Source organism: Leucoraja erinacea, chromosome 4 (genome assembly GCF_028641065.1).
Source record: "Leucoraja erinacea ecotype New England chromosome 4, Leri_hhj_1, whole genome shotgun sequence".
Taxonomy (NCBI): Eukaryota; Metazoa; Chordata; class Chondrichthyes; order Rajiformes; family Rajidae; genus Leucoraja; species Leucoraja erinaceus.
The window spans coordinates 90,274,853-90,289,043 of record NC_073380.1 but is presented as its reverse complement, the minus strand read 5'-3'; the positions used below and the strand labels follow the sequence as shown (position 1 = coordinate 90,289,043).

General features: G+C 45.6%; 1 protein-coding gene and 1 long non-coding RNA gene across 2 annotated transcripts in view; one reads left to right on the top strand and one right to left on the bottom strand.

The window, feature by feature from the left end:
• The window catches only part of ctdp1 (CTD (carboxy-terminal domain, RNA polymerase II, polypeptide A) phosphatase, subunit 1), a 284,417-nt gene extending 280,935 nt beyond the window's left edge, over positions 1–3,482 (bottom strand). Inside the window, 3 exon segments of the mRNA XM_055634765.1 lie at positions 2,532–2,814; positions 2,817–2,894; positions 2,897–3,482. Of these exon segments, the coding sequence (XP_055490740.1) occupies positions 2,532–2,814; positions 2,817–2,894; positions 2,897–3,041 (506 nt within the window). The 5' untranslated portion in view covers positions 3,042–3,482.
• A 47-nt stretch (positions 3,483–3,529) lies between these two features.
• LOC129696671 (uncharacterized) lies at positions 3,530–11,700 on the top strand. The gene is made up of 2 exons (XR_008723377.1): positions 3,530–3,711; positions 11,172–11,700. It is a non-coding gene; the product is annotated as an uncharacterized LOC129696671 (long non-coding RNA).
• Positions 11,701–14,191: the final 2,491 nt, after the last annotated feature.

Here is a 14,191-nt window from a genome sequence, read left to right as displayed (position 1 = left end):
GTCATTCACCCTCGTTGAGATTTACTTTTTTGGGGGGTAATTTTCATCATATTCTCCCTCGTGGATAAATATCTGAATAAATTAAGTCATTCACCTCTCTAGTTTCATTCACCCCAAAATAATTTAATCCACCCTTGGGCGAACCATTCACCAGTTTAAGAAGCACTGGTCTAGACAATGCAGTTGAGGGTTCTTTTTCCATTTATAGTGCCAAATGCTACTTCCAACTTCACAATGACAGAAAGACTTACATTTATATCATATTCCTTCACATCCCTTCAAAATATCCCAAAGAACTTGTGGTACTTCTGAAATCAGCGGCCAATCACTGAAGCCAACTGGCAGAGTGCATAATCCACCAAAACAACACTCAGGTGATCTCTTTCTACCAAAACACTGATTCAGGGGTAAATGCAGGCTAGTGCCAGAGGATTTATTTTATATAACCTACCAAAATGGCCTTGAGTTAAACAGCTGATGGAATGCAGCACTTCCCAGTACCACCCACAGCCTTGTCAACCTTGGGTCTTTGTGCCCCAATATCTCTAGAAGTACACAAACCCACAACCCTAAAATAACACTCCATCAAAAGTGTGATGCATCACTAAACAATGCAAATCAACGAGTGCACGTTCAACAAAACGCAAGTTCATGTCACACTGATGATGTAGCAACCAGTATGTAACGCCAATCAATTCAACAGTTTAGATGCTTCTGAGGAGTTCAATTCTCTGGTAAAGAACTGCTTAAAAAGTTTAATTTTGACATTAAAGAGAGCCACCAATCCCTGAAGCTTTTTTCAACACTTGGCTGACAACTGAAGCAACCACACCCTTACAAAAAACTCAATTCCCCGAAGAGAGTGACAGGAACTTAAAAGTTTACATCAACTCTGTCAGCCTCATCTGTAACGGTCTAAGCCCAATAGTGGCTCCACGGGAGTAACATACTTTGCTGCCACAACCACAACTGTTTAAATCCACAAAGAGTTGGCAGTCCCGAGTTGCGTATCAGACACTGGTGGTATAAATATGATTATTCGTCATTCAAGTCAAGTCAAGAGAGTTTATTGTCATGTGTCCTGAACAATGAAATTATTGCTTGCTGCAGCACAACAAAATATTATAAGCAAAAATACAGAACAGTTCAATATACACATAAATAAGCAGGTAAAGTGCAATAGGCTGTTACAGTTCAGTGTCTGTTTGTTGGCGAGTTTAATAGCCTGATGACTGTGGGGAAGAAGCTGTTCCTGAACCTGGATGTAACAGATTTCAGGCTCCTGTACCTTCTGCCCGAAGGTAGCGGAGAGATGGTGTGGCCAGGAGAGTGCGTGGCCAAGATGGTGTGGGTCCTTGATGATGTTGGCTGCATTTTTGAGGCAGTGACTGCGATAGATCCCTTCGATTGTGGGGAGGTCAGAGCCGATGATGGACTGGGCAGTGGTTATAACTTTCAATTGTCTAGAAATGTTTTTAAATCAAAACTTTTATTTTAGTTTTCATGACTGTACCGCGAAGAGATAAAACAACAAGTGGAAATTCTTCTGATGATGTTTCGGACTTGAAACGTCAGCATTCTCGTATCATAGATGCTACTTAACTTGTTCAAAGTTTATAACAGTTTCTATTTTGTTTAGCTTAAATCTAAATTCCAAAGTGGTCATACGCGAGTTTCAATAACACGAGTTTGCAAATCATTTCGCTAATACACACTCACAACAAAGACTTGTCGCTGATATGCACGTTATATCCCAACAGTTGGAGCATTAAGCTGACAACTTGAAAGAGCCGAAAGAAAACGTACAAACACCTTTAGTGTTAACCGCATGTAGAAACAGCAGCGACTGCAGAGCGGCATCTACAGATATCGCATATTTGAAATAATTTTGAAAGAAAAAAGTAGGTAAGGATCCATTCTAAGGATAATTATGCGTGTTCAATTTCACTTCATCCGTTTCACCAGAGATGCATCTTAACGAAATGCATGTCATCAAATCCAAAACGAATACGTTTAGGGTTACATACACACCCATCCACAAACCAAGTCAAGCCCTCCCACTGAAGATCTCTGCAATCAACACGCGTTTTTTTTTGTCAAAATATTTTGCTTCTTGCAAAGTGTCCCGTAAATGGGTCTTACTCTCTCTCTTTCCCCGCGCATTCCACACCACTCCATCCCCACTTGCAACCCAACTGAGCCCGCGCGCTGTGTTCCATTCCCGGGCCCCGTTCCATTCCCATTGCAACGCGGGCCCCGTTCCATTCCCATTGCAACGCGCTGTGTTCAATTCCCGGACCACGTTCCATTCCCATTGCAACGCGCTGTGTTCCATTCCCGGGCCCCGTTCCATTCCCATTGCAACGCGCTGTGTTCCATTCCCGGGCCCCGTTCCATTCCCATTGCAACACGCTGTGTTCCATTCCCGGGCCCCGTTCCATTCCCATTGCAACGCGCTGTGTTCAATTCCCGGACCACGTTCCATTCCCAATGTAACGCGCTGTGTCACGCGCTCCAGCTCCAGTCCTTACCCGCTGGGCACCACTTGGCCCGGTTGCCAGCAAAGCTCCTTCACCACCCCAGCCCGGTCGGACTTCACCCTCTTCTCCTGCGGCCGGGGCCGGGGCCTTTCGCGTTCAGCTCCACCGTCCGGCTCCACGGGGAGGCAGTGAGCCAGCACCGAGCCGATCTGCACGGGGCAGCCGACTTTCACGCTCCATTCTAGCAGCCTCAAAGGCACAGTGCCCGGGGCCGACACTTCCAGCACGGCCCCGGCTGCAGCTGCAGGCGTCGGCTCCCGGTCTTGATATCCTCTCGGTCCCGGTCCGACTCCCCCGCGTCCGCCAACGTCGCCATCTTCTCGCCGCTGGGAAGGAACAAGAACGATGAGATGATTTTTTCGGCGTTTTGTGTTTTGAAGATCCTCGGGCTACAAGCAGAAAAACACTCAGAGGCAAAAGTGCAAGGAAAGGTTCACTCTTCCCGCCTGTAAACAGGAAATAATACACCCGGAGCCTGCACAGGGAACTTCCGGTGCACATGCAAGGATCTTACAACACGTCTTCCGACCGCACTGTCCCGGCGCTCAAATACACACAGACATATGTGTGTAAACTCTTATTTGCAGCCTGGCCATGCAATTGCAGAGGGTTTTGTTTTCACCAACATAGGTCTGACACGCTGCATAATGATACAAACGTTGATGTTCTATTCGGGGAGAGCTGGTCCGATGGTTTCAAATGCACAGTAATCCTCGCCAAAGCAACAACAAAAAAGAAAACCAAAACGGTGACAATTGTCAGGCCCGAATCAGTTAAAGGTCAAAAAGAGGGTGGTGGTCAAATTGCAGCCGGGTCAGGCTGCCACTTGGTCAGTGACTGTTATGGCTCAGCGATGCAGCAAGTCCGAGAGTTAAAACTCAACCCGATAAGCTAGAATGCAAACATGCAGACTGGCATCTGTTGGATATACTGAGAGCGAGTGCTGCACTGTCAGATCTGCCGTCTTACGGGAAGAACAGTTACACTGCTATGAAGGATAACAGTGAAGGATAAAGGTATCCCAAAACAGGCGAAACTCCAGTTTAATGTCGCTGTCCTAACAAGCAAGATAGTTATTGCCACGACTGAAAAACAAACTCGACGTAGGAAGAAACAAAGACATCAAATAAGCCTTAAACATGTGCTCTAAGCATTTATTTCTCCATCTGAGGTAGGACGGCAATAAGGGGAGATGTCAAGCAGTGAGTGCTATAAGAATCACTGATTGCGGGTGACAAGCTAAACTGCCTTTTCATATTCCTAGTGCTTCGTTTTAACTGTTGGGAGGAAAGTGAAGTAGAAGTTAATTTTAATTTTAGTGAAGGGTAATGAGAATGGCATGCAATTTATCTTCAAGCAGGTGTCCTGCAGAAATATATATTTTTTAGTTGCCTTTTTCGCAGTTTCAGTCATTTTGTCTTTTAAGCTAAAAAATAACATTGCCCACAAAAGATGGGATATCGGAATTAAAAGTAGTATTAGGGACTTGTGTAACTTCAAAGATCTGATAAATCGAAAAGCAGCAACTCATTGTTTAGAAGACATATTGGTATTGGTTTATTATTATCACCTGTGCTGAGATAGATTGAAAAAAGTATATATATATGCTACCTAGGCAAATCATACAGCAGGTGATGCAAAAAGTAGGTCCTTTGCAGTCAGAAACGGGTGAATTGATCATGGGGAACAAGGACATGGCAGACCAATTGAATAACTACTTTGGTTCTGTCTTCACTAAGGAAGACATAAATAATCTGCCGGAAATAACAGGGGCCCAGGGGTCAAATGAGATGGAGGAACTGAGTGAAATCCAGGTTAGTCGGGAAGTGGTGTTAGGTAAATTGAATGGATTAAAGGCCGATAAATCCCCAGGGCCAGATAAGCTGCATCCCAGAGTGCTTAAGGAAGTAGCCCCAGAAATAGTGGATGTATTAGTGATAATTTTTCAAAACTCTTTTGATTATGGTTCCTGAGGATTGGAGGGTAGCTAATGTAACCCCACTTTTTAAAAAGGGAGGGAGAGAGAAAACGGGGAATTACAGAACAGTTAGTCTAACATCGGTAGTGGGGAAAATGCTAGTCAATTATTAAAGATGGGATAGCAGCACATTTGGAAAGTGGTGAAATCATTGGACAAAGTCAGCATGGATTTATGAAAGGTGAATCATGTCTGACGAATCTTATAGAATTTTTCGAATATGTAACTAGTAGAGTGGATAAGGGAGAATCAGTGAATGTGTTATATCTGGACTTTCAGAAGGCTTTCGACAAGGTCCCACATAAGAGATTAGTATGCAGACTTAAAGCACACGGTATTGGGGGTTCAGTATTGATGTGGATAGAGAACTGGCTGGCAGACAGGAAGCAAAGAGTAGGAGTAAATGGGTCATTTTCAGAATGGCAGGCAGTGACTAGTGGGGTATCGCAAGACTCAGTGCTGGGACCCCAGCTATTTACATTATATATTAATGATTTGGACGAGGGAATTGAATGTAACATCTCCAAGTTTGCAGATGACACGAAGCTGGGGGGCAGTGTTAGCTGTGAGGAGGATGCTAGGAGGTTGCAAGTAGACTTGGATAGGTTGGGTGAGTGGGCAAATGCATGGCAGATGCAGTGTTATTTGGATAAATGTGAGGTTATCCACTTTGGTGGCAAGAACAGGAAAATAGACTATTATATTAATGGTGGCCGATTAGGAAAAGGGGAGATGCAACAAGACTGGGTGTCATGGTACATCAGTCATTGAAAGTAGGCAAGCAGGTGCAGCAGGCAGTGAAGAAAGCAAATGGTATGTTAGCATTCATAGCAAAAGGATTTGAGTATAGGAGCAGGTAGGTTCTACTCCAGTTGTACAGGGCCTTGGAGAGACCACACCTGGAGTATTGTGTACAGTTTTGGTCTCCTAATCCGAGGAAAGACATTCTTGCCATAGAGGGAGTACAGAGAAGGTTCACCAGACTGATTCCTGGGATGGTCAAGACTTTCATATGAAGAAAGACTGGATAAACTCGGATTGTACTCGCTAGAATTTAAAAGATTGAGGGGGGGGATCTTATAGAAACTTACAAAATTCTTAAGTGGTTGGACAGGCTAGATGCAGGAAGATTGTTCCCGATGTTGGGGAAGTCCAGAACAATGGGTCACAGTTTAAGGATAAGGGGGAAGTCTTTTAGGACCGAGAGGAGAAAAACATTTTCCACACAGAGAGTGGTGAATCTGTGGAATTCTCTGCCACAGAAGGTAGTTGAGGCCAGTTGATTGGCTATATTTAAGAGGGAGATGTGGTCCTTGTGGCTAAAGGGATCAGGGGGTATGGAGATAAGGCAGGTACAGGATACTGAGTTGGATGATCAGCCATGATCATATTGAATGGCGGTGCAGGCTCGAAGGGCCAAATGGTCTACTCCTGCACCTATTTTAAGATAAAATGAATCAAATGCAGAATATGGTTTTACACTATAGAGAAAGTGCAGCTAAAAGAAAAGATAAATTGGGAGATTGGAAATTTCTCTTGGCATATGAGAAGCCATTCAAGGAATAAAAGCTGTTCTTGAATTAGGTAGTACATGTTAAGCTTTTTTTTTTTATTGTCTACCCAACAGGAGAGGAGATAAGAGAGAATGCCCAAGGTGTAAGTGGTCCATGATTATGTTTGATGTGCCTTCCTTATAAATTAAGTTGATGGTCTAGTTTATAGATGTATTGGTTGCATGCACAACTCTCTGCAATTTCTTGCAGTGTTGGGCATAGCAGTTGCCCTATGAGGCACTCGATATGATGCTTTCCATAGTACATTTGTGGACATTAATAAGAGTCATTGGAGACATACTGAATTTCTTCTGAGGAAGTAGAGGCATTGGTGTGCTTTCTTGACCATGACATCAATAAAGCTGGTGATATTTGTGCCTAGTAATTTGAAGCTCTCAACCAATTCCACTGCAACAGCATCAATACAAACTGGGCTGTGTACATCACCCCTCTTCCTGAAGTCGTTGACCAGCTCTTTCATTTTGCTGAGGGAGCAAGACGGTCATACAGCCAGAAGGCCTGTGCAAAAACATTGATACAAATACATCGATAGATGCTCCTGAACACATCATCAGTGATGTAACCTGGGGTCATTGGGTGTTTCGGGTCTTTCAACATCAGACACCCTCACACAGGCGACCCGGCCGTGGTTGATCAGACCACGACTTGTGTTCAGGTGGCATTGCCTCCTCCCCATGGACCTCCTCTCCTGATCCAGAGCCATCTCAAGGCCTTCTCCCCTGCCTCTGTGGTGTTCTTGATGGCCTTTCTCCTCGCCACTCCATTGATGCCCAGTGCACTCAAGGCTTTGTAGAGCGATTGCCCTACAAAACCTCTGCAGCCAACCTCGATGGGCATACACCTTGCCTTCCAGCCCTGCTTGCGGCAGTCTATGACCAGCTCTTCATACTTGACCATCTTCTTGTGGGCCTCCTCCAGACGGTCCTCCCACGGCACGGTCAGTTCCAACAAGACAATGTTTTTGGTCGCCTCTGAGACCAGGAGGATATCTGGCCTCAGGGTGGTCGTGGCAATGTGCTGTGGGAACTTCAGCTGTTTCACCAGGTCTACGGAAAGCTGCCAGTCCTGCGCAATCACCAGGATTCCTGACTGATTCCTGGCTGCTGTGGTTCTTGGCAGCTGCACTCCGGCCTTCACGAAGGTGATCATCTGGGTGGTGGGGCGTTCTCGTCTACAGCTGCTGATTCCCATGCTGATGGATTCTGCAATGGGTTTAAAAACCTGGTCGTGACGCCATGTGTACCGGCCCTGCCCAAGAGCCTTTGGGCAAAAACAGCTCAGGATGTGTTCCAACGTCCCCTTGCCTGAGCATTGCGGGCAATCTGGAGATTCCGCTTTGCCCCAAATGAAGAGGTTCGTGATCAAGGGGCTGGGCAGAAGGACATCATACACTGCCTGGGACCAGGAGCCATGATGCGCTGTGGTTCAGCCTGCCAGAGCTCAGTCCCTGTGACTTTTCTATGTTTCCATGTTACTATGCCTGTCTGCTTCACCTAATGTCCAGGCTCCCTGCTGCCTCAATCCAACTGCTCTGGTACACCTCTGCTCCTCCACCACTGCCCTCACTTCCTCCTGGACCAGCCTGCACCTCTTTCCCTTGTCCCTTGTCAAGAACTTCCTGAACCTGGATGGGAAGATTCCCAGGCCACCTTCTTCCCGGACGGAGACTTCTCCTACCAGGACTCTGTGGCGTATCCGAGACAATTTCTAAAAGCGGCTGAAGAGGAAATGATGCCAGCTGACCTTAAAATATAAAGATTGTTCATGTGAGGACGAGGGATAGGTGGTATTCAGTGGCATAATGCCAAAGTAGATACGAGTTGGATCAGTTGGAGAGCATGTAGAAGTTAGAAATACCTCATCGACATACCACTTCGTCAATCTTCTCTGTAAAGATAATGTTGCTTTCTTTGTGTCAGCCTAATTTGAGGAAGGAGAGATCCTTGTGATCGAGGCACGTGCAGCATGGGTTCACGAGACCATTGATCCCTGGGATGGCGGGACTGTCATATGAGGAAAGATTGAAAAGACTAGATCTTGTATTCACTGGAGTTGAGAGAAGGGATGAAGGGGAATCTTATAGAAAATTATAAAAGGACTGGACAAACTAGATGCAGGAAAAATGTTCCCAATGTTGGGCAAGTCCAGAACCAGGGACCACAGACTTAAAATAAAGGGGAGGCCATTTAAGACTGAGGTGAGAAAAAACTTTTTCACCAAGAGAGTTGTGAATTTGTGGAATTCCCTGCCACAGAGGGCAGTGGAGGCCAAATCCCTGGATGAATTTAAGAGAGAGTTAGATAGAACTCTAGGGGCTCGTGGAATCAAGGGATATGGGAAGAAGGCAGGCACGGGTTATTGATTGGGGACCATCAGCCATGATCACAATGAATGGCGGTGCTGGCTCGAAGGGCCGAATGGCCTCCTCCTGCACCTATTTTCTATGTTTCTATGATGTTGGTCTGCTTTACCTAATTGACAGAATTATGAGGTTGTTGCAATAGTCAAGTCAAGTCAAGAGAATTTATTGTCATGTGTCCCAGATAGGACAATTAAATTCTTGCTTGTTTTAAGTTGTGTTTAATAGACTGATGGCTGTGGGGAAGTAGCTGTTCCTGAACCTGGATGTTGCAGATTTCAGGCTCCTGTACCTTCTTCCTGATGGCAACGGAGAGATGAGTGTGTGGTCAGGATAGTGTGGGTCCTTGATGATGCTGGCAACCCTTTTTTGAGGCAGCGACTGCGATAGATCCCCTCGATGGTAGCGAGGTCGGGGCCGAAGATGGACAGGGCAGTGTTTACAACTTTGTGCAGCATTTTCTGCTCCTGGACGCTCGGGTTACCATACCAAGCCACGATGCAACAGGTCAGCATGCTCTCTACTGTGCACCTATAGAAGTTAGAGAGCGTCCTCCTTGACATACCGACTCTCCGTAATCTTCTCAGGAAATAGAGGCGCTGGTGTGCTTTCTTTATGATTACATCAATATTCTGGGAACAGGAGAGATCTTCGGAAATATGCACGCCCAGGAATTTGAAGTTCTTGACCCATTGCACCAGCGACCCGTTGATATAAACGGGATTGTGGGTCCCCATCCTACCCCTTTCCGAAGTCCACTATCAGTTCCTTGGTTCTGCTGGTGTTGAGAACCAGGTTGTTGTGCTGGCACCATTTGGTCAATCGGTTGATCTCACTTCTATACTCTGACTCGTCCCCATCAGTGATACGTCCCACAACAGTGGTGTCGTTGGCGAACTTGATGATGGAGTTCTCACCATGTCCGGGTACGCAGTCATGAGTATAGAGTGAGTATAGCAGGGGGCTAGACACGCAGCCTTGAGGTGCTCCCGTGCTTATTGTTATCGAGGATGACACATTTCCACCAATACGGACAGACTGTGGTCTGTGGATGAGGAAGTCGAGGATCCAATTGCAGAGGGATGCGCAGAGACACAGTTCTGAGAGCTTGGTAACCAGCTTGGAGGGAATGATAGTATTAAATGCCGAGCTGCAGTCAATGAATAACAGCCTGACAAATTAGTTTTTGTTGACCAAGTGGTCCAGAGTGGATTGGAGAGCCAGTGAGATTGCATCCACCGATGTGGCGGTAAGTAAACTGCAGTGGGTCCAGGTTTTTGTTGAGGTAGGAGTTGATTTGCGCCATGATCAGCCTCTCACGACGTCTGTGGTGATGAAGTGATCAGCACTTCATCACCACAGACGTTAGTGCCACTGGTCGATAGTCATTGAGGCACATCACCTTGCTCTTCTTGGGCACCGGTATTATTGATGCCCTTTTAAAGCAGGTGGGAACTTCAGACCTCAGAAGTGAGAGGTTGAAAATGTTCGTAAAAACTCCAGCCAGTTGGTCCGCACAGGCTTTAAGAACACGACCAGGTATACCATCAGGTCCAAGCGCTTTCCGAGGGTTCACCCCCCCTGAAGGATTTTCTGACGTCGGCCTCTGACTGTGACCGAAATACCATCGCGGCGAATGGGGGCTCGGGAAGGCACATCAGTATTCTCCCTATCAAAGCTTGCGTAAAATCCATTGAGCTCATCAGGGAGTGATGCTTCGCTGACATTTGAGCTGCCTCCTGATATCACCTTTTAGGAGATGATTGCATTCAAGCCGAACTTCCATCTCATCCTCCAGTTTGGAGCAGAAGTCCCTTTTGGCCTTGTTGATGGTCTTGCCAAGATCATATCTAGACTTCTTGTAGACCACTATCTTCAGACCTGAATGCCTGGGTTCTGGTCTTCAGAAGAATGCAGATCTCATGGTTCATCCAAGGCTTCTGGTTAGGAATCACTCAGAAGGTTTTTGTTGGGATGCAGTCCTCCACACATTTCTTTATGAAGTCTGTAGCGACTGTGGCATATTCATTCAGTTCCGTTGCCGAGTCCCTGAACATTGCCCAGTCTACAGACTCAAATGGTCCTGGAGTTGTTCCTCGTCTGCCACGCCTGTACACCACGAATAGTTGACCATGAGGTAGACGCTCCCTCCTCTCCCAGATGCCTGCGTACAGTCCATACGGTGGATGGAGAACCCTTCAGGCTGGACCGCTGAGTCGGGAGCTGGGGGTGACCAATGTCTCTGTGAAACAGAACACAGAGCATTCCCTCAGCTCCCTTTGATAAAGCAGCCTTGACCTTAAGTCCTGCACTTTGTTTTCTAGTGACTGTACGTTGGCCAGTAGGATGGTAGGGAGAGGGGTCCAACGTCCCCTAGGCTCAGTCTTACTTGTAGTCCTGCCCGACAGCCACATGAAGACCTCCTCAGTGTTTAAAGGTACAGTACTTGCGAGTCTCCGCGAGGTCGGGGATTCCCCCGAGATCGGGAATTCCATTACAGTCGACACATCCAGCTCCGTTGCTGCTGGGAGATCCTGCCCGACGGCCTTGATTCCGGACTCCATGAAGGCCTCCCCGGTGTGCCTGCGCGCCTCCGCGAGGTCGGGGATTCCCCTCCGGTCGGGGATTCCCTTACCGTCGCTATCTTCGGGAGTTTTGCAGTAGCGCTAATGCATTTAAATGTGTTAGCAGCTTGTTACTTACATCGTTGATTTCTGCAGATTCTTTGATACAGGTGAGCTCAGAAATACCATATTTGAAGATTTTCTGTTGTGCCACTGGCAAAATGTCACTGCACGTAGGTGCCATCTTAGAAGAGGATGTCTGCAATATATCGATGTATCGCAGAGAAGAGTGGTGCCGGAGATGACAGTTTTGTGCAGATGGATCTGGGATATTCCTGCAAGACCTTGCACAATGCCACACATCAGAGATGGCAACTCAATTTTTCCAGCTGAAGAGGGTAGGAGTCTTGGACTGGCCCAGTAACTCGCCTGACCTGAATCCGATTGACAATTTGTGGACAATTATCAAGGAGAGACTGAGAGGGCTGTATCATGAGACAGATGCTCAAAGTGGCATTAATTCAGCTGTGGTATCGAGATGAAAAACATTCTTGGAAACTGTCTGAATCCTGTTGTTTCCATGCCAAATGATGTCAAGAAATTGATAAAGATCTATGATAGACATATAATGTACTAAATACATAATGGTGCAATGATAATGAATAAAAGCTAGCCCTGCAACATGTTTGATGACGTTATATCCAAGTGTATGCTTGATTCAATTATTTTGTACAACGATGTAATATAATTTTACTGGATTGTATGCAAAACAAAGCATCTCACTGTAGGTATGTGACAATAGAGTAACTTTTGATATTGAATATTGAAATGGGACACTCAAGTTCATCAATATAATTCCTAATTCATCAATATAAATTAAATAATGGCCATATCGCATCTTGAGTCTGCTCTGCTCATCAATAAAAATTGATTGCCTATCTCATCAACTTTCTGGCTGGATTTTCATAAGCCTGATTTCCTTAGTGCGCAACAATTCATGACTCGTAGGCTTAAGTGTATTATGTTAATGAGCAGCCACAGCAGTACAGAGTGATGTTTTTCAAAAAATGTATATCCATTTATTGATATTGATGCCAAGTCAATGACTTATCTACCTGTGCATAATCTATATCCCTCCATTCCCTGCATGCCTGTCCAAAAATAGACACAAATGCTGGAGTAACCCAGCGGGCAGCAGCATCTCTGGAGAAAATGAATAGGTGACATTTTGGGTCGAGACCCTTCTTCAAACTGAGAGTCAGGGGAGAGGGAAACGAGAAATGTAGATGGTGATGTAGAGAGACATAGAACAAATGGATGAAAGATATGCAAATAAAGTAATGATGATAAAGGAAAGGCCATTGTTAGCTGTGTGCTAGGTGAAAACGAGTTATAGACAATGACACTCAACAAGGTGACTTTGAAGCTGGTACGACTTGGGTGGAGGAGGGATGGAGAGAGAGGGGATGCTTGAATTTAGAGAAATCAATAGTCTGGGTTGTAAGCTGTCCAAGCGAAATATGAAATGCTGTTCAAAAACCTCTTAAATACCACTATCGTATCTGCTTCAACCACCAATCCTGGCAGTGCATTCCAGGCACTCACGGACAAATAGTTGCCCCGCATATCTCCTTTAAACAATACCCCTCTCATCTTAAACCTACGCCCTGTAGTATTTTATCTTACCATCCTGTGATAAAGGTTCTGACTGTCTACCCTATCTAGTCCCCTCATAATTTTATATACTTCTATCAATCTCCCCACAATTCTAAAGGGTAATAGAATCTGGAGGGAGTTGATGACAATTTGGGGAGAATGAAATGGGATTGGTTTAGGATTAGTAAGGGTGGTTGATGGCCGACATAGAGCCAGTGGGCTGAAGGGCTTGGTTGAGTTTTCTGTGCCTCTCTGACAGGAGATTAACTGGGGCAGTTCCAGTGATGGTTCGACAGTATTGGAATGATAGGAGGATGGAACAGCTGCACCTAATTTTCATTTTCCAGCAACTCATCCCTGGAAAATGAAAGCTCATGGACTACTATGATTCTATATTTAAAATTTAACAAAGTGGAAGTTCAATGTAGATGCTCTTAATTTGACGATAAGGCTAAAAGTAGGGATCATCAATGTATAACCATCCACGAACAAACCTAGTAGTGAATTCAGGAGAAACCTGTTCACCCAACCCAAACCAATTAGGACCAGACGAGGGCATTCGATCCAATTTGTGATCCCAGCTACAAAGACAGATGTATACAGCAATTCGTTCTTCCCTCGCACAATTAAAGCATGGAATAATCTCCACCCAACTATAGTTACCCAACCAGATGCAACTAAATTTAAAGTAGCTCTTTCTTCCCAATAACCCTTTCTGGCTTAAGCCCTCCCTTCACCACCACCAATTTAAATTCCATTTGTAATATTTTGGAGGACCAAGAAACCAAGAATCAAGAACCCAGAGAATGGGTGGAATATGAAGCTTTCCAGTACATTGAGTCAGCAAATTGAACAGGAATGTAAATTTGCAGGGAATTGAAGATGTGTGTGTATGCATCTTTCATTCTAAAGGACAAACATGCACAGTATGGTGTGGATGATTATTAAAAGCCAATGTTCCTGCTTAATCCAGTTCCTCCTCCTGCACATGCTTGGAGCAATTGAGGGAAATTACTTAAATGTGTTGCCTGGGAGTCCACATCTCAGAGGATCTGACATGGACATCACACGCTCCAGCACTGGTGAGCAAGGCAAGGCAGCGCCTCTACCACCTCAGGCAATTGAGGGAATTCTGAGTGTCTCCGAGGATCCTCCAGAGCTTCTACTCAGCGGCTGTGGAAAGCATCTTGTCTGGAAACATCACGATTTGATTTGGGAACTGCTCTGCCCAGGATAAGAAGGCTTTGCAGAGAGTGGTGCTTTCGGCCAAACGCACTATGGGAACTACACTCACCCCCCTGCAGGAACTATACATCAGGAGGAACTATACATACATTGGCTCCAGAGCCAATAAGAGCATGGGGGACCCCTTCCACCCCAGCAACGGACTGTTCCAGCTGCTACGGTCAGGCAAACGCCTCTGTTGCCATGCTGTGAGAACGGAGAGGATGAGAAGGAGTTTCTTCCCAGAGGCCATTAGGACTGTAAACTCCTATCTCACCAGGGACTAACTTTACTGT